At 56.0% G+C, this 22,971-nt stretch overlaps 1 protein-coding gene across 5 annotated transcripts in view; it reads left to right on the plus strand.

Annotated features, from left to right (window-relative positions):
* Positions 1–22,971, plus strand: part of CDH22 (cadherin 22) — a 206,743-nt gene that overhangs the window by 86,202 nt on the left and 97,570 nt on the right. For 4 of the 5 annotated variants that reach the window (XR_012154631.1, XM_073308961.1, XM_073308965.1 and 1 more), the window contains exon 4: positions 20,920–21,039. The exons of the other annotated variant lie outside the window; for it this stretch is intronic. Coding sequence is in view for 3 of the 4 variants with exons in the window: in XM_073308961.1 (XP_073165062.1) it covers positions 20,920–21,039 (120 nt within the window). In the remaining variant the exon portion in view is untranslated. The remainder of the gene's footprint in view (positions 1–20,919; positions 21,040–22,971) is intronic. 5 annotated transcript variants of the gene reach the window in all.

The following is a 22,971-nucleotide window of genomic DNA, read 5'->3' on the forward strand; positions in this document are numbered from 1 at the left end:
GTGGCAAAGGGAAGGAGAATGCTTCTGACCTTTTATCTAGGAAGTCTGTAAGTTTGCCTGAAAGGGGATTGTGTAGGAATGCGCCGGATGGGCCAGAGGTAATTCTGGATGTAAGGGAGACCCAGAAAGAGTCTGTTGTTGCTCAGGAAAGTGTTCCTCTAGAGCAAGCCCTCAGTAAAGAGGGTAAGAGCAGAATTTCTGTGAGGGTTGAATTGTTGCATAGAAAAGCCCCTCGGGAAAGGAATCCTCATGGAGTCTTTGCAAGCAGTTTACTGCAACTGAAGGTTGTGAAAGTGATTTAATCAAGAAAGTTTCAGTTCCTAACAGCCAGAAATTTTCTGTTGTGAATGGATTCACTGACTTTCCTGTTGAAGGATCCAGTATGGATAGCTTAGAGAAGGTCTCAGATGCAGTGAAAGCTATTAAGAAAGTTAAACAGTCCTATAACCAAGTGGCTGTGTTTGGCCAGCTTGTTGGGGAGAAGACCCAATCCCAGTTTGACCCCCTGGGGTTTTGGGGGTGGCCAAAGGGCACGGGCCACATAAACCTTCCCACATGCGGCCTGCGAGTGCTATCGACCACCCCCGACCTAAGGGAGGGCGTGAAACTGGAAGGGCCTGGTGTAACTCCTACCAAGGAATGGGAGAGATGCTGGGGCATCCATGGGAACGTTGGTGGCTTCGAACTTCCCCAGGTCAACGGATAAAGTGATCCTGCTCAGTTCGGTGTCGAAGGGGGGACAGATGTGACAAAGCGGGACTGTTCTTAATGTTTCCTCTGAATATTGTGGGGGTGCCTCAGTTTCCCCTCTGCAGTTCTTAAGTATCTAGGTGGTGTGGTAAGGGTGTATGATCATTGCAGAGCCCTAGAGGGCAGGTGTGTGCAGGAGTCTGGACACAGAGAATGGCCGACACCCTGTTTCCTGGCAACTGATGGCCTGGGCCCTTCCCCCCTGCAAGGTGAGAGCTAAAGGGTTGGAGAACAAAGGAATCCGGTGACCTCCTGGCCTGGGAAAGGGACAAAGCCCAGAGGAGGAGGGGCTGGAGGGAGTTTCAGTTTGGGGCTGGCTGGAGACGTGGAGTGAAGTGCAGAGGTGTTTGTCTGGCTCACTGCCCCCCAAAATGGACCCAGCTGAGGGGTCCTGTTCTCTGCACCTACAAGTTCTGTTTTAGACCATGTTCCTGTCATCTAATAAACCTCTGTTTTACTGGCTGGCTGAGAGTCCCGTCTGCCTGCGGAGTTGGGGTTCAGGACCCTCTGGCTTCCCCAGGAGCCCGCCTGAGCGGACTCGCTGTGGGAAGCGCACGGAGGGGCAGAGGAGGCTGAATGGTCCGAGGTCAGACCCAGGAAGGTGGAAGTTATGTGAGCTGTGTGTCCTGCAGACAGTCTGCTCCCAGAGAGGAGACTTCCCCAGAGTCCTGCCTGGCTTTGTAGGGAGCAGTTCCAGAGCATCGCCCGGGGACTTCGTGACAGGATCAGCTCCGGGAAGGAGATCGGCTCTCTGATCAGTGTCGGGAGCCTGAACGGTATCTTGGTCCAGAGCTGTGCCGAGAGCCGGATTGGTGCCGTGAGTATGACTGATGGTGCCAGTAGGCCCGGCGCCACGAGAGGGAGCGGCATCAGGACTGCGAATGGCGTTGGGATCGGGACCGGATCCGGGACCAGGAGCGGTGCCGTGTTTGCACGTGCAGAGATGGCGGATGTTTTAGGGTTGGCTTGCCCCTAGACGGTACCATACAAGTTGGATGTGGTGCTGCAGTCTGTGATGATGCCGGCCCTATGAGGACGATGAGGTCTTGCACCGCTGTGAACGTCTCCGGCTTTGACGGAAGCCGGCGCTCAACCACGGTCCGGGTCGGGGAGCCTGTGCGCACCGGACTCAGTGGCTCCTCTCTCGGTGCCAGAGTCAACGGCGCCGATATCGGTCGCTCCGGCGCTGGACGCGACTCTGAGGCTGGTATAGGAGGTGCCGGCGACTGCTGAGGTGGGACAGTCGTCTCCGGCTTGCGCTGTCTCTTCTAGCCCGGAGGCAGAGAACGGCGCCGGGTCACTTGTACCGGCTGTGCTGCCGGAGAGGTCCGGTGCCGCGGGCCTCTCTCAGAGTCCAACCGCGGTGCAGTACCTGATGCTGCCGCCGGGGCGCTGCGCACCGAAGCGCCCGGTGCCGGGACTTGGCGCGCCGATGGAGGGCCCGGGCTAAGGGCCGCGTCCATAAGGAGCTGCTTGAGTCTAAAGTCCCGCTCTTTTTTGGTCCGAGGTCTGAACGCCGTACAGATCCTACACTTGTCAGCATGGTGAGACTCCCCAAGGCACTTCAGACAGGAGTCTTGGGGGTCTCCCGTTGGCAGGCTGAGCTAGGTTTGAAATCCGGAGCCTTGGGCATGAGCCCAAGCGGCAGGCAGGGAAGAGGGGAAGGACCCCTTCCAACCCATTAAATTAAGTCTAAACTTATCACTATCTCTGTAACAACTACTGCAACTATACTAACTATGACAACTATCTAACAATGGGAAGTGAAAAGCTAGGGAGAGTGGAGGACAGCTATGCCATGCTCTATGGTTCCAATGACCGTCACGGGCAGCAAGAAGGAACTGAGGGGGCGCTCGGTCGGCTGGGGTATATATCCAGCGCCATGAACCAGGGGTGTTGCTAGAGTAAAAATTCTCTGACGATCGTGCACGCAGCGCGCACACCTAATTGGAATCGATATGAGCAGGCACTCTAAGAAGAACAGCCGAGCTCCATCCTCTTTGGAACCCCTTGAAGGCTACTATCAAATCCCCCCTCACTCTTCTCTTCTGCAGACTAAATAACCCCAGTTCCCTCAGCCTCTCCTTGTAAGTCATGTGCCCCAGTCCCCTAATGGTTTTCTCCACTGGACTCTCTCCAATTTGTCCACATCCCTTCTGTAGTGGGGAGACCAAAACGGGACGCAATACTCCAGGTGTGGCCTCACCAGTGCCGAATAGAGGGGAATAATCATGTCCGTCGATCTGCTGGCAATACTCCCATTAACACAGCCCAATATGCCGTTGGCCTTCTTGGCAACAAGGGCACACTGCTGACTCATATCCAGCTTCTCGTCCACTGTAATCCAAGGTCCTTTTCTGCAGAACTGCTGCCTAGCCATTCAATCCCTGGTCTGTAGCAGTGAATGGGATTCTTCCTTCCTAAGTGCAGGACTCTGCACTTTTCCTTGTTGAACCTCATCAGATTTCTTTTGGCCCAATCCTCCAATTTGTCTAGGTCACTCTGGACCCTGTCCTTACTCTCCAGCATATCTACCTCTCCCCCCAGTTTAGTGTCATCTGCGATCTTGCTGAGGGCATAATTAATCCCATCATCCAGATCATTAATAAAGATGTTGAACAAAACCGGCCCCAGGACCGACCCCTGGGGCACTCAACTTGATACCGGCTGCCAACTAGACATTGAGCCGTTGATCACTACCTGTTGAGCCTGACAATCTAGCCAGCTTTCTATCCACCTGTGACGATGTGACTCAGCAGGGAGGGGGGAGCGTTGACCTGGGAATGTGCCCTGGGGATGGGAGACCTGAGAGCCTGTCACCTGAGCCAGGAGGGGGAGGGGGAGGTGACACCTCCGCCCAGGAATGTGAACAGAGGCTGCAGCAGGGAACCTGCTGGGTGGGTTTAGTTTCAGTTTGGGGCTGGGTGGAGGAACACAGGGAACCCCAGGGCTGGGGTCTAAGCTCCCTGCTCCCCCAGAAGGACGTGATTGAGGGGTCCTGGTTGTACCCACAAGCTCTGTTTGGGACTGTTCCTGTTGTCCAATAAACCTTCTGTTTTACTGGCTGGCTGAGAGTCTCAGTGGATCCCAGGAAGAGGGGTGCAGGGCCTGGACTCCCCCACACTCCGTGACAACTGGTGGCAGCGGTGGGATGTACTGCACCCCGTGAACGGCGCTTCCTGCAGTAAGTGACTGGGGAGCAGTAAAACGAAGGGGAATTGACGGGGACCAGGCGTGCTGAAGATTCAGAGAGAGACGGTTTCGGGGGGCGGTTAACCCCTGGGAATGTGTGACCAGAGAGAAAGACTTTTGCAGTAACAGGGTCCCCCAGGGGATTGCAGCGAGCGGTCCCAGGGGCGGAGGAGTCTGCAGCTCGACCCTGGCAAAGAGTCGGTGACCTCAAGAAGGACGGGCACACGAGGGGCTTTTCCTGGAAACCGTGGGAAGCTGCCCGGCCTGCGAGTGGCCAGCAGGGAGATGTACGCTAAACGCCTGAAGAGCGACCTGGTGGAGCTGTGCAGGCAGAGGGGGCTGCGCATCGGGAGGTCCACCAAGGAACAGCTGATTGCCCAGCTGGAGGAGAGGGATCGCTTGGATGACCCGATCCCTGTCCCTGAGGGAAGCTGCCCGGGGGACGCAGCGTGGGCCCTGGGGCCTGACCGGGCTGGGAGGGGTCAGACTGCTGCTGAGGACATCCCGAGACCCTTCCTACCTATGTCCGGGGGAGGGGTTGGGGGAAGCCCAGCGAATACCGAGGGCACCCTGACCCCGGCACCCAGCAGGGGATCCTCCCAGCGGAGCTCCCCATCCCTGGAGCGGAGGCGGCTGGAATGGGAGAGGGAGATGAAAATGAGGGAGCTGGAGGATCATGAAAAACAACGTCAACATGAGGAGAAACAACGTCAACATGAGCAGGAGGAGAAGGAGAAACAACGTCAACATGACCAGGAGGAGAAGGAGAAACAACGTCAACATGAGCAGGAGGAGAAGGAGAGGGAGCGTCAGGAGAAGGAGAGGGAGCGTCAGGAGAAGGAGAAACAAAGACAGCATGAACTGGAGCTGGCCAGGCTGAGGAGCAGTGGGACCCCGGCTGCGGTGAGTGAGGGGGGACCCAAGACGGCAAGGAACTTTGATAAGTGCTTCCTGGCCCAGCGGAAGGAGGGGGAGGACATAGATAGCTTCCTGACGGCCTTTGAGAATGCCTGTGAGCTGCACAGGGTTGACCCTGCAGACAGGCTCCAGTTTCTCACCCCCTTACTGGACCCCAAAGCCGTGGAGGTGTACAGCCGAATGACAGGGCCGGAGGCAGGGGACTATGAACTGTTCAAGCAGGCCCTGCTCCGTGAGTTTGGGCTGACCCCCGAGATGTACCGGAGAAGGTTCCGGAGTCAGCGTAAAACGCCTGAGGTCACCTACCTACAACTGGCCAACCGGATGCAGGGGTATGCCCGCAAGTGGACAGCTGGGGCCCGAGCTAAAGAGGACCTGCTGGACCTAATCGTACTGGAGCAGCTGTATGAACAGTGCCCTTCCGACCTGAGGCTGTGGTTGGTGGACAAAAAGCTCGAGAACCCCCAGCACGCAGGGCAGCTGGCCGACGAGTTTGTGAACAGTCGGTCAGGGGGTAGCCGGGAGGAGCCCCAAAAGAACAGGCCCCCCCCGATGCAGAGAGAGAGTCACCAGGGGGCCTCCCAGCGGGGAAATAGGGAGAACCCCCTCCCAAGGGGAACGCCTGGCGTCGGGCCCCTCCGACCTGCTCGAGGGGACCAACGTGACCTGAGCTGCTATCACTGTGGCCAGAGAGGCCACGTACGGTCCCAGTGCCCCGGGCTCAGGGACAGACTGAGCAGACCCAACCTACCCAGGGTTAACTGGGTAGGGACCCAGCTGGACGAGGGGCAGACGACCCAGGAAAGGGGGCCTACCAGTTTACCACCTGCCCCGGAGGGAAGAGTACCCCAGGCCAGCTCCACCAGAGGGCTGGAGGCTCTGGACTCAGGGTGCTCAGTTTACAGGGTGGGCGCGGGGCTGTCCCTCCGGAGAGAGTGCCTTGTTCCCCTGGAGGTGGATGGGAGGAAGGTCAATGGATACTGGGATACGGGCGCGGAGGTGACGCTGGCCCGGCCCGAGGTGGTGGCCCCAGATCGGGTGGTGCCCAACACCTATCTGACCCTGACAGGGGTGGGCGGGACCCCATTTAAGGTGCCCGTGGCAAGGGTACACCTGAAATGGGGGGCCAAGGAGGGCCCCAAGGATGTGGGGGTACACCACCATTTGCCCACTGAAGTTTTGATGGGGGGAGACCTAGAGGACTGGCCAAGCAAGCCCCAGGCCGCCCTGGTTGTGACGCGTAGCCAGAGCCGGCGAGGGGCACTGCGCCCTGACCTCGGGGAGGGTATCACACCGGAGGCGCAGGACCCTACCCTGGTGGGGAGGGAGGGCCGAGGGGCACGGCTTAGAGAGGCGGAGGCCTCAGACCTGGCCAGCGAGAGGGAACCGGGCCCCGTCCCTGCCCCAGCTGCTGAGTTCCAGGCCGAGTTGAGGAAAGACCCCTCCTTGCGGAAGCTCAGGGACCTGGCCGACCTCAGGGTGGTACGGACCATGAGGAGAGGCTGCCAGGAGAGGTTCCTGTGGGAGAAGGGGTTCCTGTACCGAGAATGGGCTCCCACAAGGGAAGTAGAGTCCTGTGGGATCAGGAGGCAGCTGGTGGTCCCCCAGAAGTATCGCCGCAGGCTCCTGCACCTGGCCCATGACATCCCCCTCGCAGGGCACCAGGGAATCCGGCGCACCCGGCAGAGGTTGCTACAGAACTTTTACTGGCCCGGGGTCTTTACCACGGTCCGGCAGTATTGCCGATCCTGTGACCCCTGTCAGAGGGTGGGGAAGGCCCGGGACAAGGGGAAAGCGGCTTTGAGACCTTTGCCCATCATAGAGGAGCCTTTCCAGAAGGTGGCCATGGACATCGTGGGGCCTCTCAGCAAGACGACCCGGTCGGGGAAGAAATACATTCTGGTGGTGGTAGATTTTGCCACCCGCTACCCCGAGGCAGTGCCCTTAGCTTCCATTGAAGCAGACACCGTGGCCGATGCGCTCCTGACCATTTTCAGCCGAGTGGGGTTCCCCAAGGAAGTCTTGACAGACCAAGGGTCCAACTTCATGTCGGCCCTGCTCCGGTGCTTGTGGGAGAAATGTGGGGTCCGGCACGACTGGGCCTCAGCGTATCACCCCCAGTCCAATGGGCTGGTGGAGAGGTTTAACGGGACGCTAAAGATGATGCTGAAAACCTTTATGAACCAGCACCCGCAGGACTGGGACAAGTACTTACCTCACCTGCTGTTCGCGTACAGGGAGGTGCCCCAGGAGTCTACCGGATTTTCGCCTTTCGAACTGTTATATGGCAGGAGGGTGAGGGGCCCCCTGTACCTGATGAGAGACGAATGGGAGGGGAAGGCCACTCCCGATGGAGAGTCAGTGGTGGAGTATGTCCTGATCTTCCGAGAGAGACTGGCTGAACTCATGGGCCTGGCCAGGGAGAATCTGGCCAGAGCCCAGAGGAAGCAGAAGGTCTGGTATGACCGCACGGCACGGGCCCGTGCCTACGCCACCGGGGATCAGGTGATGGTTCTCATCCCAGTGAGAAAGAACAAACTACAGGCCGCCTGGGAGGGCCCTTTCAAGGTCGTCAAGCAGCTCAATGAGGTAAACTATGTGGTGGAGCTGTCGAACCGGGCGCACCACCGCCGGGTGTACCATGTGAATATGATGAAGCCATATTATGCCAGGGGGAATGTGGTGTTGGCCGTGTGTGGACAGTGGGAAGAGCAGGGAGATGACCCTTTAGTAGATCTATTCCCTGGGACCAGAGCTGGTTTCCCCCTGGAAACAATTCCCCTCTCGGATCAGCTAACCCCTGCCCAGCAAGCTGAGGTCAGGGGGGTGCTGCGTCCGTACCGACAGCTGTTTTTCAACCAGTCTGGACGCACTAATCTGACTGTCCACCGGGTGCAGACAGGGTCACACCCGCCGATAAGATGCTCCCCCTTCCGAGTCACAGGGAAAACTGCTCAGGACCTGGAAAGAGAGGTCCGGGACATGCTGGCTTTGGGGGTGATCCAGCCATCTGCCAGCCCTTGGGCCTCGCCGGTGGTGCTGGTCCCCAAAAAGGACGGGTCGGTCCGGTTCTGTGTGGACTATCGGAAGCTCAGTGCCATCACTGTATCTGATGCCTACCCCATGCCCAGGCCGGACGAGCTCCTAGACAAGCTGGGAGGAGCTCGGTACCTCACCACCATGGACCTTACAAAGGGCTACTGGCAAGTGCCGCTGGATGCAGATGCCCGACTGAAATCGGCCTTTATCACCCCTCTGGGGCTCTATGAGTTCCTGACCCTGCCTTTCGGCCTCAAGGGAGCGCCGGCCACCTTCCAGCGCCTAGTGGACCAGCTCCTGAGGGGGATGGAGAGTTTTGCCGTGGCGTATATTGATGACATCTGTGTCTTTAGCCAGACCTGGGAGGACCACGTGTCCCAGGTTAGACAAGTGCTGGACCGACTCCAGGGGGCTGGGCTGACTGTAAAAGCGGAGAAGTGCAAGGTGGGGATGGCGGAAGTATCTTACCTGGGCCATCGGGTGGGGAGCGGCCGCCTAAAGCCGGAACCAGCCAAGGTGGAGGTGATCAGAGACTGGCCCGCTCCCCACACCAAAAAGCAGGTCCAAGCCTTTATTGGGATGGCAGGATACTACCGAAGATTTGTGCCCCACTTTAGCGCCATCGCCACCCCCATCACGGAGCTATGCAAGAAGGGGAAGCCAGACAAGGTGGTCTGGACCGAGCAGTGCCAGGAGGCTTTCCGGGCGCTGAAGGAGGCTCTGGTCAGTGGCCCAGTTCTGGCAAACCCAGACTTTGACAAGCCCTTTGTGGTGTTCACCGACGCCTCAGACACGGGACTGGGGGCGGTCTTAATGCAGGAGGATGAAAAGGGGGAGAGACACCCCATCGTGTACCTGAGCAAGAAGTTGCTACCCCGGGAGCAACACTACGCGGCCATCGAGAAGGAGTGCCTGGCCATGGTGTGGGCCCTCAAGAAACTAGAGCCCTATCTCTTCGGGCGACACTTCACTGTCTACACCGACCACTCTCCCCTGACCTGGCTGCACCAGATGAAAGGAGCCAACGCCAAGCTCCTGAGATGGAGCCTGCTCCTGCAGGATTACGACATGGACGTGGTCCACGTGAAGGGAAGTGCCAACCTGATAGCGGATGCGCTGTCCCGGAGAGGGGGCCCCGAACTTCCCCAGGTCACTGGTCAGCGTGACCCCGCTCAGTTCAGTCTCGAAGGGGGGAGAGATGTGACGATGTGACTCAGCAGGGAGGGGGGAGTGTTGACCTGGGAATGTGCCCTGGGGATGGGAGACCTGAGAGCCTGTCACCTGAGCCAGGAGGGGGAGGGGGAGGTGACACCTCCGCCCAGGAATGTGAACAGAGGCTGCAGCAGGGAACCTGCTGGGTGGGTTTAGTTTCAGTTTGGGGCTGGGTGGAGGAACACAGGGAACCCCAGGGCTGGGGTCTAAGCTCCCTGCTCCCCCAGAAGGACGTGATTGAGGGGTCCTGGTTGTACCCACAAGCTCTGTTTGGGACTGTTCCTGTTGTCCAATAAACCTTCTGTTTTACTGGCTGGCTGAGAGTCTCAGTGGATCCCAGGAAGAGGGGTGCAGGGCCTGGACTCCCCCACACTCCGTGACACCACCTTATAGTCCATTCATCAAATCCATACTTTTTAAACTTGCTGGCATGTTTTTAACCATGCCTGTCTGGAGGCTGTCCCCACCCCCATGGATCTGTCCTGTAGAATTCTTTGTCTAAGAGCCCTCCGTATGCTGCTCTGTTTTGTAGCATTTCATTAGTCACATTTTTGCAAGATCCATCTGCAGCTGGGTTAGTTCTTGCCTGTGTGTGGCCGCAGGAGCAAGAACTCTGAGTCTGCAATGAAATTCCCTCTGGGCCGGGCTCAGCATTCTACCAAAACAGGCCATTCTTGGGGATGCAGGAGGCTTGTTTCTGCTCCCATAATCTTTCAGCACTGGGGTTTGTTTCCTTCCCTGACATGCAGCCCACTTGCTCCTGGGAGGCACCAGGTGCTTCACCTGTTGGAGCAAGCAGAGGGAACGTTGAAAATTTTATCATTTAAAAAGTCTTGGTGGCTGCTGCTACTGCTGTGTCCAGGCCTGGGCCCTGCGACTGCCACGTCTGCGGACAGCTCTGCCCAGTAAATTCTGCCATTGGCACAGTCTCTCTTTCTGTCTTAGAGAGTGCGAGTAGCTCACAGCTGTTCTGGGGCTGACCAAAGAATTTCACATGAAAAAACAAAGTGCAGCTCTGCAAGCAGTTAAAGGGGCCAGACCCCGTCTGTGCCTTCCTCTCTGCCCTGGTACATGCCTGTGTGACCAGAGTGGAGAGCCAGAGGCCTCGTCCGCTCTTCGGGGCCAGAATTGTAGCTTGTGGATGGATGCAGTGTGGGGATGCAGTGTGGGGATGGATGGAGTGTCTGTCCTGCCTGTTGCTCCTGGGACCATGGAGTTCAGCAGCGGGCCTTGAGACTAGCCAAGAGGTCCCTGCCAGGGAAGGGGCACTTTGTCACCAGCGTTACAGGGCTTTCTTTCTTCCTTTCTTCCTTCTATATAAGGTGCCAGGACTGTTTGTGAGAAATCCCTGCTGTGATTCAGGAGATGCTCTCTGTGTGTCTCTTCCTTCTATGCACCTGAGCACCTCACAGCTCTGTCAGGCCAGTGCCAGCCCTGCTCCTGGCTCAGGCTCCCTTCTGCTCCCTGAATCAGGATGTAGATTTCATCTCCCGACACAGCAGGCTGGGCCAGCAGTTGAGACCCTGCTGTAGGTCGGTCCCAGGAGTTTCCCACTTGGGGCGGATGGTTCCTGAGGTTGGTATGGGAGGTAGGTAGGTAGAAAAGGGAGGCCACTCAGGTAGCGTGGGCCTTTTCCGCACAGAGCTGTGATGATCATGTTGTCTCTGAGGCTGCGAGACGAAATTCTGCAGCAAGGTAGCGGGTGCTGGTCCTTCGGAGTGGGGAGCGGGAGAGGGGTCTGCATTGCTGAGATGGGCAGGGAGTGGGTGCTGGGCACTCGGGGCGGGGGGGCTGCATTGCTGAGATGGGCAGGGAGTGGGTGCTGGACACTCGGGGCGGGGGGGGCTGCATTGCTGAGATGGGCAGGGTGTGGGTGCTGGGCACTCGGGGCAGAGGGGCTGTATTGTTGAGATGGGCAGGGTGTGGGTGCTGGGCACTCGGGGCGGGGGGGCTGTATTGCTGAGATGGGCAGGGCGTGGGTGCCGGGCGCTGGGGCTGGGGGCTCTGCATTGCTGAGATGGGCAGGGAGTGGGTGCTGGGCACTCGGGGCGGGGGGGCTGTATTGCTGAGATGGGCAGGGCGTGGGTGCCGGGCACTGGGCCGGGGGGGCTGTATTGCTGAGATGGGCAGGGCGTGGGTGCCGGGCACTGGGCCGGGGGGTCTGCATTGCTGAGATGGGCAGGGCATGGGTGCCGGGCACTGGGCCGGGGGGTCTGCATTGCTGAGATGGGCAGGGAGCAAGCGCCAGGTGCTCGGGGCATGGGGGTGGCTGTGTTCTGGGGTGGGCAGGGCATGGGGGGTGGGGGGGCTGCACTGCTGAGATGGGCAGGGACAGGCGCTCATTGCTTGGGGGGGACTGTGTTGCTGAGGTGCGCTGCCATTCTTGATCAGCTGGTGGTGTTCTGAAGTCCATGTTTTCATGCTGGGCATGCCCTAAGCCGGGCTAGGGAGCATTTATATCAGCTTTAGCTACTTGGGCATCCAGAATCAGCAAGGGGCTGAAACTGACCTCACAGCCGTCATGCAGGTGTGCTCCCCCTTCTACCAGCTCAGCTGTCGTCTTGCCTAGGCAGGTGCTCCTTGTGGGGGCTGTTCTATGCCAGGTATCGGGCCAGCTGAGACATGGTGTGGGTGGCAATAAAAGGATGAGGATGAGGAGCTGGGGGCTGACTCTGAAGGGACTCCATAGTGTGGAGATCTGCGAGCACTGGCCCGTGCTGCCCCCCTGGGATCAGCCTGGCAGGAAGAACTAAACCAGCTGAATGTGGTTGCTCTGGCCCCTGCCAGGTCTTTAATGGGTCGAAAGAATGCCAGGGCCTGTGGGATCAGCTGCCGTCCGTCAGCACGAGCAGCGCTGTCTGCCGATGGCAGGGGGTAGCTGTGTCTGAGGCGGCTCTGCTAGCTTTGTGGCTAGCGTGCTGAGAAATGGAAGATGGGAGGCTAGGTGCTGGTTTGCAAGGCAGGATGTGTCGGGTGATGGCTCCCTGAGTGCTGGGTGGTGTGAGCAAGCTCTGTTAGATCTGTGCCAGTGGTACTCAGGGGCTAGGTTCAGGTTGCCCACAGTGGCCAAGAGTTTAGAGAGCTTGAATGGTCCAAGCTGGGAGAAGGACATTGTGTGCTGTGTGGCTCCATGTTCAGTGGTTGGTGCCCAAACAGGCCATCCAAGGGCAGGACCCTCCTGATGGAGCCGCCTCTCTCCCCACCCACCCCAGCATGTTTCCAGCTTGCTGGGTCTCTGTCCCCAGCAGCTGGGGGTCAGCGGGCTGCTCCCTGCCTGGGCCCATCATGCTCTGCCCCTGTCCCTGGCAGCCGAGCCTGGTCAGGGAGCGGGTCGCTGCTGCCTCCCAGCCAGGTTTTCTCAGGTAGAAGCAGCTCCGTCCTGTTCCCTGACTGACTGCCAGGGTGGTGGTGGAGGGGGGCGCACGGAGAGAAGGCCAATCTGCAGAGGCACTTGCACCCCCATGTCACCCCTACATGTCACTTCTGAGTGGGACACAGCAGCTACTACAGTGGGAAAGGGGGATGGGGAGGGGGACTCCCTGGCCTCTTGCATGGCTGGGGCAGAGTCCTGCAGGGATTCCTTGTGCTGGAGCCTGTTCTCATCTGCCCGGGGCCTTCCTTCCCACTCTGTCGTGGCAGGAGCAAGGAGCAACGCTCCTGTGGTGATGGGAGTGAGCCTGTGCCAGGAGCTGGGCTATGGTGAGTGCATCCCTTTGAGCTCGTCATAGTCAGGGCGGGGCTGGGAGGGAAGGGCTCGGGGCCGTGTGCGTGGGGCGCTCTGCATTCTGCATGGGTCTGAAGCATTCACCCTCGGCTGGCATCTGGACCGGCGTGTGCAGGTCCCTGCCAGGTCCTGGTGGGTTCTGAGCGGGGCCTGTTTGCTTTCCGCTGTCTGTTGACGTTCGCTGTAGCTACCAGAGCAAGTGGCACAGTCGGTGGCGTCAGCTCCAGAGTGGGACGTGGTCTAGATGGGACGTGGTTGCATGTGGCTCCCTGGAGAAGGGTCTTGGTAGCTGACCCTTCGCTCGCGGGGCTCGGCTGGAACAGCCCTGAGAATCCGTTTGCTAGAGACGCTTCGTTAATCTGCACTGATTTCCTCAAGCCAGAGCTGGACACAATTCCTCTGCCAGCTGGGTGCCTAAGAGGAGACCCTCCCCAAGTTGCTAATCCTGGCTTCCTGCAGGCCAGAGCAGAGATTAACGTGCTGCAGCATTTCATGGCTTCAGAATTAAGGGCTGCATTATCTCCCCACACAGCTCTCCAGAGATTGCTCTCGGGGCTGGGGACAGTGACCCCAACAGCACCTTCTGGGAGCACCTGGCAGCCAGCACGCTGCTGGGCACCCTTCCCCAGCCAGCCTCCAGGGAGCACGGCCACCTGGGCAAGCGCTTGCTTTGTGAAGGCGTTGTGTGGGGAGGGTGTTTTTTCCTCTGGTGCCATTGCGGGGCCTGTTGTTCCAGAACAGAACCAGGGTGAAAAGATCTAGTAGAAGAATGCTATTCTAGAATGGGCCTGGGCCCCCAGCCCAGGCTCTGAAGGGGAAGCACACAGTCTCTCCAGCCTGCAGTGGCAGATTTGCACCTTTGCAGCCAGGAGAGCAAGAGACACACATCCTGTCTGACTCATTAATTTTTATGTATAGTTGTTGGTATCCTCTGATTCCCCAGTGTGAGCTGGCCAGGGGAGGAACTTGGGTCTTTATCTCATTTTACGTGTCTAATGATCACTCTGGCTATGAGTTCAGGGTTCCTGGAGATGGGATGTGGGTTATGCAGCACATGATGGATGTTTAGTTTTTATTTATTGTATTTTTATGGCAAAGGCAGATGCCAGAAATGAACTAAAAGTAGGAGGACAAGATGTACTTACAGCAGGTGCTGCTCTGCTTTGGAATTGAGCGCTAATGCTTAGAAGAGGACAGTGGGTATAGTGGTTAGAGGGCAGTGGATGTAGTGGTTAGAGCAGAGGGGTCGGAGTCAGGACTCCTGGGCCCTAGTCCTGGCTGTGGGAGGGGAGTGGGTGCAGTGGTTAGAGCAGAGGGGTCGGAGTCGGGACTCCTGGGCTCTGTTCCTGACTTGGTGGGTGTGATCTTGAGCAGCAGCATTACATGGTTGTCTCAGTTTCCCCATCTGTGACATGGGTTTCGTGCTCTCTACCTGGCTGGTGGTGTGGGGGCCATTTAGGACTCTGTGAAACACCCTGCGCATTGCAGAGACGAGCAGCAGGTTTGTCCTCCTCAGGACAGCTGCTCCCAGCAGTGGTATTGTGCGCACTGACAGCTGGTTCTGTGAGCTGCTCCTGCTCTGTGTATGCTGGCAGCATGGGGCTGTCAGGGGCGCATCGCCATGGGGCTCTCAGCACAGCACAGCTTCGCCATTGCATCCGTTGCAGGTCCTGGTCTTGATCTCCAAGCTCTCAATGGGCCGGGCCCAGACTAGTAGCTGCAGGAGTGTCTCTCCTCTGACCAAGAGGCAGCTGTGAGTGTTCGCAGCAGTTGAATTCTCAGCAGCAGTGGGTGACTGGTAGAGCATGAGTCTTCATATCAGGCTCCCAGGAGAGCTAGGCATGGCCACAAACCTGGGTCACCAGGGCCAAAGACCAGACCTGTTGGTTTACTGAGACTTAAAACCAAGGACGTGCAAAGCAGCCTGTCTTCAGGGGCAGAGGTCACTGTTACATCACATGCTGGGGCTGACCTGTTGGGCAAGGCACTCACATAAACGTCTGGGTAGACAGGCAGATGGACAGACTCATGAGAGTCATCGTGCAGAAGGCCTGGGTCTGGGGCATGTGCAGCTCTCACTCACAGGGCACATGCAGCAGGGTTTCGTCCTGGATGAAAAGTGTCTCTGGGTTCCAAGAAGCAGGGACAGAAGCGTTTAACGGCTGCTTCTGCTGCCCAGTGGCCCCTGGCCTCTGTACTGCAGCCTGGTTGCAAGTGCTACTTAGCTGGACATATAGCCGGGGCCATGGGAGAACGTAAGAACGGCCACGCTGGGTCAGACCAAAGGTCCATCCAGCCCGGTATCCTCTCTGCCGACTGGCCAATGGCAGGTGCCCCAGAGGGAGTGAACCTAACAGGTAATGATCAAGTGATCTCTGTCCTGCCATCCTTCCCCACCCGCTGACAAACAGAGGCTAGAGACACCGTTCCTTCCCCATCCTGGCTCATAGCCATTAATGGGAGGAGAGCTACGTGCGCACGCAGGGGGTTTATTAGACACTGGCCTGCTCTGTCATGACCGTCCGGCCCTGTGATGTCATGAGCAGGGATAACGGGAGCAAATGACTCTGCTCTGCTCCAAGCCCTGCTGCCAGGGAGTTGTGGCTTTTCTAACCTCCCTCCAGCTTGTAAAGCGGTCTCCTTGGCCAGACCAAGCTGCGTGCGCCCAGCCAGCTCTGTTCTTTCAGAGGATCAGCATGGTGCCGCGTGTGAGCAGCGTCGTTGCTGGTCCGTGTCCGGGTGGCACTGCCTGGGCAATGTGTTCCTGTGGGTGAGTGACGGGATGCTGCTGCCATGGGTGGTGTCTTCCCGTGGGGCAGCACCGCCATGTGTGGGCCAGTGGCACTCTTGGGGATCATCGCGTCTTTGCCGCAGACTCCAGCATGTCTCCTGAATGCAGCATGGTGGGGCAGCTGGAGGGCTTGATGCTGTGTGCTGTACTCCGCAGGGCCTGTAATGGACCCTCATTAAACGGGACATTTCCCAGTTATGATCTGAATTTCTCTCCATCCCACACAATTGCTGTTCTGGTGTTTTTATGCATGTCGTTGGCAGGGTCAGGTTTTATCGTGGGAAGGTGCAGGAGTGTGGCGCGGGAGGCTCACTGCAGGGGTGGGTGGAAAGAGGAGGAGGGAGCGAATATTACGCAGAGCGTTTGGGTGATGGGCAGGGGAGAGCCAGACGGAGAGGGAGGGTGAATGGGAGGCACAGAGAGAGCCTGTCATGGAAATGTTATTGCAGTGTTTCTGAACACTCATTCGTTAAGCTAGGCAGTGAACTAGTATCACCTCGGGGTAGCCTGGACATGCCTGGCAGGGATACACAGTAACTACTGCACACAGCAAAGCATAAATAAGCTGGCTCAAACCAGCCCATCTCTGAGAGCTGATGATGGGAATTCCTGGGTTAGTGGCATTGCTATGGCTCTGAGGAGGAGGCCTGAGACCGATCAAAGTGGCTACATAACTGTTCATTTCCTCCAGGGACAGCAGGAAGGGGCAGATCCATGTAAATAGGAGTGAAAGCTGCCCTGCTAACTCCATGGGCTTATGACTCCTGGCAGGATCAAGGCTGGAATGGCCTCTGGGCTCTGCCCCCAGGGGCTTGGATTTTGGCAATGTCACCAGTTGGGTGGGCGTTTCTGCCAGTGAGTTACCTCGCACCTGGGTGGCTTTCCATTCACTTTGCTCTGTTACAACCAGGGTGTACCTGACTGATGTGTTTCACCCATTCAGGCTTTTTCTTAGCCAGAACTGATGTTGCTCCAGGGTGTTGGATGAAGTATTTATAGGGATTTGGGTATTTTGCCAGGTAACAGTATTTGGAATCTGGTTCTCTACACTGCCTGGACAAGCAGCGATTGCATACTGAATAGCCAGGAGATCTGGGTACGTATATTCCTCACATAGGTGTAGCTAGAGCCAACGTTTTGTGGTTATTGTTAACATAGCAAAGCATGTGACATCATGGGAATGTAAGGATTGCCAGATCAGAACCATGGCCCATTTAATCCAGTCTCCTGTCCCTGACATCAGCCAGCTCCAGATCCATCACAGGAAGTGAAACTGCCTTGTGGGGAAGAAAACCCCAACCCAGTGCCCAGGGAAGTCAGTTGGAGTCCGTGGAGCAGGCTGTAATGGAAGGTGTGGGGTGTCTCTACCTTGCCCTGAGGCCTTGGAGCAGGAGAGGTTAGATTCCTCTCTTTTCTTTAACCCTTCTCAACTAGATGTCCTCATTATCCATATGAATGGTCAGTCCTCTGTGAGCCCGGCATAGCCTTTAGCCCCAACAGTGGCAGAGAGTCCCCCAGGTTCATTAGGTACCTTATGCCTGTGACATTGCATTCCATATGCTTTATGGAAATATGCTTGTGAATATGACATAACTGGAATATGCTTTATGCTGAATACCCCTTGTATGGTGTGATTAGAAAGCTTGTGATCTACTAAGTGAGTTCATCCTATTTGTTTGCATGTATTATTTCTATATCTGGAGTTAAGAGAATAAGATATAAACTTGTATCACTGATGTAAACATATTAAGTGGAGGCTGTGACGTTATTGACGTGAACTGTGACCATATAGATCATTGTTGCAGCTGGGGTCCTATGGTTGCACCAGGTCTTGTACAGAGGAGGTCAAGTGGGGTGTCTATGGAAAGACTGTAGTTTGCTGGTTATGATTATGCTGTCTGATTATGCTGTCACAGAGGCCATTAAGGGTGCTCCAGAAACAATTAGTTGTAAATGGCCTTAGTTACTTGAAAGCCTTCCTGTGTACGTGTGGGCCAGCCCACGGGGAATGGAGGCTAGGGGTCTTACAGTGACATGTGACCATGTCACCTGATGCTGGAATCCATCTTAAATCTGGTACTTTTCCATTTAGAAGGAGCAGTGGGGACCCAGGGAGACAAAAGATTCCTGCCTTGTGCCAAAGCTATAAAAGGGGTGGAGCAGGACAAAGGAGGCAGCCAGTCATGAGAAAATCCCTGCTTTCCACCGGAGATGTCTGCTGGAACTAACAAGGATTGTACCAGGGGAAAGGATTGGGACCAGACTAGGAAAGGAGGATTTTCCTAGTCTGTGAAAGAAGCTTATTGGAACATCTCTGAGAGTGAGATTTACCTGTAATCAGTCCCTTAATGTATTAGGCTTAGACTTGCGTGTTTTTGCTTTATTTGGCTTGGTCACTTACTTTGTTCTGTCTGTTATTACTTGGAACCACTTAAATCCTACTTTTTATACTTAATAAAATCACTTTTGTTTATTAGTAAATCCAGAGTAAGTGATTAATACCTGGGAGAGCAAACAACTGTGCATATCTCTATATCAATGTTATAGAGGGTGAACAATTTACTAATTTACCCTGTATAAGCTTTATACAGAGTAAAACGGATTTATTTGGGGTTTGGATCCCGTTGGAAACTGGGTGTCAGGGTGCTGGAGAAGTGCTGAGCAGTGTTTTGATAAAGTCTGCAGCTTTGGGGACGTAGCCTAGACCCTGAGTCTGTGTTGCAGCAGGCTGGCGTGTCTGGCTCAACAAGGCAGAGTTCTGGAGTCCCAAGCTGGCAGGGAAAAGGGTCTCAGAGGTAATTTCAGCACATCAGGTGACAGTCCCAAGGGGATCCCTGTGACTGAACCCGTCACAATGTCTGTGATCAGTTCATATTTTTTCCCCATCCTGGTCTGGGCTCCAGTCCGCCTGTGGGAGTAGGGGGTTAGCACTGTAGCACTGGTCTGGTCCAGCGTGGAAGCGCCTTGGTTTCTGTGTGGGTGTATGTTGATCCCCGCGTTCTCTGCTGTAGATATGCTGGGTGGCCTCGCGCAGCCATAGCAGGATGCTGTATCAAGTATTGCCTTCCCCCAAGGGTTTCTTCAGGCAGGAGGAACATCTCCTTCCCTCCCTCTCTGTGCTCGCCTCCATCGCCCTCCCACCCTTCCCTCCCTGGCACCCGGTTCTCACGTCCTGGGGTCCTGCTTTTGTCAAATTGAACATGATGTCAAATTAGAGCCATCACAGGGACAGTCAGAGTGAAGCACCCTGGTTAATGAGACAGCGCTGGAAATCAATAACGTAATTGCAACCATTTGATGGACTTTTATCCAATTTACACTTCTCCGGCCCTGCTACGTGTGGTGCATGAGGACGCCACTGACGTGTCTGGATCGGAGAGAGGCGGGGAGCCGGCGGGATGGCAGTTCTGTCCCCCCCGCATGTCTCTGTGCTAAAGCATGCTGCCTGCTGTGGAAGATGCTGGAGCAGCAGCCCTAGGGTCTGAAGCCCCTACTTAGCCCCAGGACACAGCCCAGGCAGCAGCCATGTTCTCCTCACCTTTGCTCTGGGGGACCCCCTTAGGCTGAGGGAGGGGCCCAGCCTCCATGACCCCTTCGATCCTGGCAGTATTGCCAAGAAGGGGGCAGTTGGGATGGTGATGCCTGTTCCCCTAGAAACCAGGGGGAGACCCACACAGAACAGTCACCCCATCTGGGAAGAGCATCCAGCAGCTCCCACCTTCTGCTGGGCTTAGCCCAGGGGCCTAGTGGTGAAAGGTACTGCATCCCATTACCAGTCTCAGAGCCCTCCCACAGCCCAGCCCCTCTCAGCCTTACACAGGCAGAGGAGAGCATTGCCTAGGATCAGAGATTGCAAGGCCAGAGGGGACCTCCTGCAGACACAGCCCCTGCCTGCCTCAGGTTCCCTCCTTTGAAGTCCCCAGAAATAGTCGGAAGTACCTTCCAAGTATAAATATAGCCACTAAGGGGTCACCCGTGCATATAAATCATAACAAAAGTCTCAACTATAGCCCAGAATTCCCTTGGCACCGTCCAAACAGCACATGCAACATGCAGCCCTGGCGTCTCTCTGTAGGCCACGGCTCTCCTGTCCTTCTGCCAGGACAGCCACCCCAGCCCTGCGAGCAAGAGTGGCATCCTGCTCTCCCTAGCGGAATCCCCACTCTGCTGGCAGCTCATCTGAACCAGGGGAGCATCCCTCACTCCCCCGCCCCCCTCAGGGTTGTTCTAGGTCCAACTCTCTCACCCTGGAGACGTCAGCAGGTCAGCTCTGCTGCTCCCCTGCCTTTGGCCCTTTCTGGCCCTTGGCTTTGACTCTGGCTTAGAGCCAGCAGGCATCTCTCTCTGATGCTCCTTCTCCACCCTGGGTGTCTGGTTTACGGACAGCAGTCAGCAAACCCTTCTTGCTGTTCTCCTCCTTCAGTTCGGTCTCCCCCAGGTCCCTGACAGTCTCTGCCAGTTCCTGACTCCCAGTCTGGCAGCTCTCTCCCTGTCTCTGCTTTGCCCTGGTCCTTTATAGCCCCCAGGTGCTGCCCCACCCTCCTAATTGGCCAAATAGGAACACTGTCCTGGCACAGGGGCCCTGGGATAACGGGCCGCGGAGCGGTCCTGAGTTAATTCCTGTGTGAACTAGAGCAGATTTCTTAGAAACACATCCAGTCTGGATTTAAAAATAGTCAGTGATGGGAGAATCCACCAGGACTTTTGAGAAGTTGTTCCAATGGTTAATTACCTTCATTTTAAGTATTTATGCCTCATTTCCAGTTCAAATTTGTCTAGAGTCAACTTCCAGCCTCTGGATCATGTTAGGCCTTTGTCTGCTAGAGGGAGACCCTCCCGCCTCTTATCAAATTTTTGTTCCCCAGTTAGGTCCTTATAGGCTGTAATCAAGTCATCCAGTAACCTTCTCTTTGATCAGCAAAACAGATTGAGCTCCTTGAGTCTCTCACTATGAGACAGGTTTTCTAATCCTTTATCATTCTCATGGCTCTTCTCTGCACCCTCTCCAGTTTATCAGCAGCCTTTAGTCGTGGACACCAGAACGGGGCACAATCTGCCAAAGGCTCCTAGAGAAAGGCATAGCCAGCCATCTCCCCTGTAACCTGTCCTACTGGGGGTGGGGGTTATCATCCCAGCATAGGTTCTCTGCTCCTAGTCCTTGGCTGTATCAGCCTCTGTGCTCTGTTACCAACCCGTGCCCGGTCAGCCCCAGGGGAACCCAGGCTTGAAGGTCTGAGGCCCAGCTGGTTCAGGCTTGTTTTTGTTGTTGTTTCTGCCCTGTCCTGTTGTGCAGGCACGTCCGTGATGAAGGTGATGGCATCAGATGCCGATGACCCCACGTACGGCAGCAGTGCCAGGGTGGTGTACAGTGTACTGGAAGGGGAGCAGCACTTCACAGTGGACAGTAAAACAGGTGAGTGCCCATCTGCTAGGCGGGGAGGAAGAGACCGTCATGCCAGTCATCAGGCCGCTGTCAGCAGTTCTGACACGAGCTTGGAATATTGGAGCCAGGATGAAGGGTAGAGGCTGCCTATCAAGACAAGCATTTGTACCCGCTCACCTCCTCGCTATCAGAGCAAGTGAGGCCGAGTGAACCACTGAGCTGGAGAGAGCCACGTGCCACCCTGTAACAGGTCCACGTTGTTCAGGGCAGACTGCGGTTGTCTTTCTGGCTTGTACTCGCTGGCGGCAGGAGCAGCGTCTGTGCACTGTATCCCGGGCAGTAATGCACCCTTAGGTGCCAAAAAATCTCAGTGTGCGAGGTTTAAATCCTACCAGAGGGGCTTTACCAACGGCTGCGTTGCTGTCACCCTGGCTTTGATTAAAGGTAACACTTTAAATTAAGGATCAGTTTACAAATGTTCTATTAATATTTAATGAGTGAACAGTGGAAGCTGCTCCATTTCTTAACTTAGAATAAAGCCTGTTATAAAACGCACCTGTAATAAACCCCTAGCAGGTGGTGCTGTGACAAGCTGGTATAAAGTGCGTTGTCCCCAGGAGCTAATGGGGTGTGTATTGGCATCTCCTCCTGATGGTGGAAGTCCCATTAGTGTTAATGGTCATGGAGGAGGGGCGAGGCTTCATTGGCAATAGCAGATTTTAAGGTACAAACCCTGTAATCAAGTGCCGGGAATCCAGCAAATGATAATAGAAGGCTAGTGCCCTGGGCAGCTGCAGTTCATACACTAAAAAGTTTCAGAGTAACAGCCGTGTTAGTCTGTATTCGCAAAAAGAAAAGGAGCACTTGTGGCACCTTAGAGACTAACCCATTTATTTGAGCATGAGCTTTCGTGAGCTACAGCTCACTTCATACACTGTGGCTTGTTATCGTTCCTACAGTACACGATAGCGAAGAACCCCTTTTTGCTTTGACCTGCTTCTCTGCTGTTTGTTGCTCTCATGCACCCACTGGAGCCAACACGCTGGCACACCCCACAAACGAACACGCTCACACATGTTGTTCAGATTCCCTGTCTCTTCCTTGTTGCTCGTCACAAGTGGCTCTTCCTCTCCCCCCGTGTGAGAATGTCTCGTGAGGGTATTTGGAGATATCCGAGCCAGTGTGCACGTGGGCGGGTTTGGCCTGCCCATTCAGGTACGGGATGTAAAAAGTGCATGGTGGTTTCTGGGTGTGCTTGGTGTTCCTGCCCATTTCCAGCTGAAGCATTCAGCAGCTGATCAGACTGAGAGCACCGCGGGGCAGAGAATGGGTCTTGTTGTGGGTATGGCTGCACTGAAGCTGGGAGAAGTATGGTAATTCCCAGCCCGGGTGGATGCACAAGCCCTAGCTCTGAGTGGGAAAGAGCAGTGTGGCCACAGTGGCTGGGGTCTCCAACGGGATTGCGCTTGGGCCGCCAGCTGGAGCCACGGCAGCCACCCTCCCATTGTTAGCAGGTGTCCGTCTATCTGACCTGGAAATTATACATCCCAGCTGCAGTGTAGATGTGCCCTGTGTGCGTGGTTGTCCCCAGCACACTGTGTCCTGACACTACGAATAATACCACTTCCTGGGCATTACTTGCTAACCAAGCTGAATGCTGCATCACCAGTGTGCAAGGATATTAGCGACCTGCTGCCTTCTGAAGTCTGTTCTGGGAACAAGCGGCAACAGCCAACGCTGAGGGCAAGGGCATTGTGGAGCATGGTATACACCTGGTTCCTGCTGAGTTCCCAGAATGTCCCCCTGGTTTCCACTGGAATGCAGGGCTTGTGGAATGGTGAGTAAGGGAGGGAGCTCTGTGCCACACCTGAGAGCAGGCCCTGGTTTCTGTGCTGTTAGCTGGAGGTAGACAGAGCGTAATTGATGTTTAGAACGCCACTCAGTTTTACAAGAACAACCCAC

Source organism: Lepidochelys kempii, chromosome 13 (genome assembly GCF_965140265.1).
Source record: "Lepidochelys kempii isolate rLepKem1 chromosome 13, rLepKem1.hap2, whole genome shotgun sequence".
Lineage (NCBI taxonomy): Eukaryota > Metazoa > Chordata > Testudines > Cheloniidae > Lepidochelys > Lepidochelys kempii.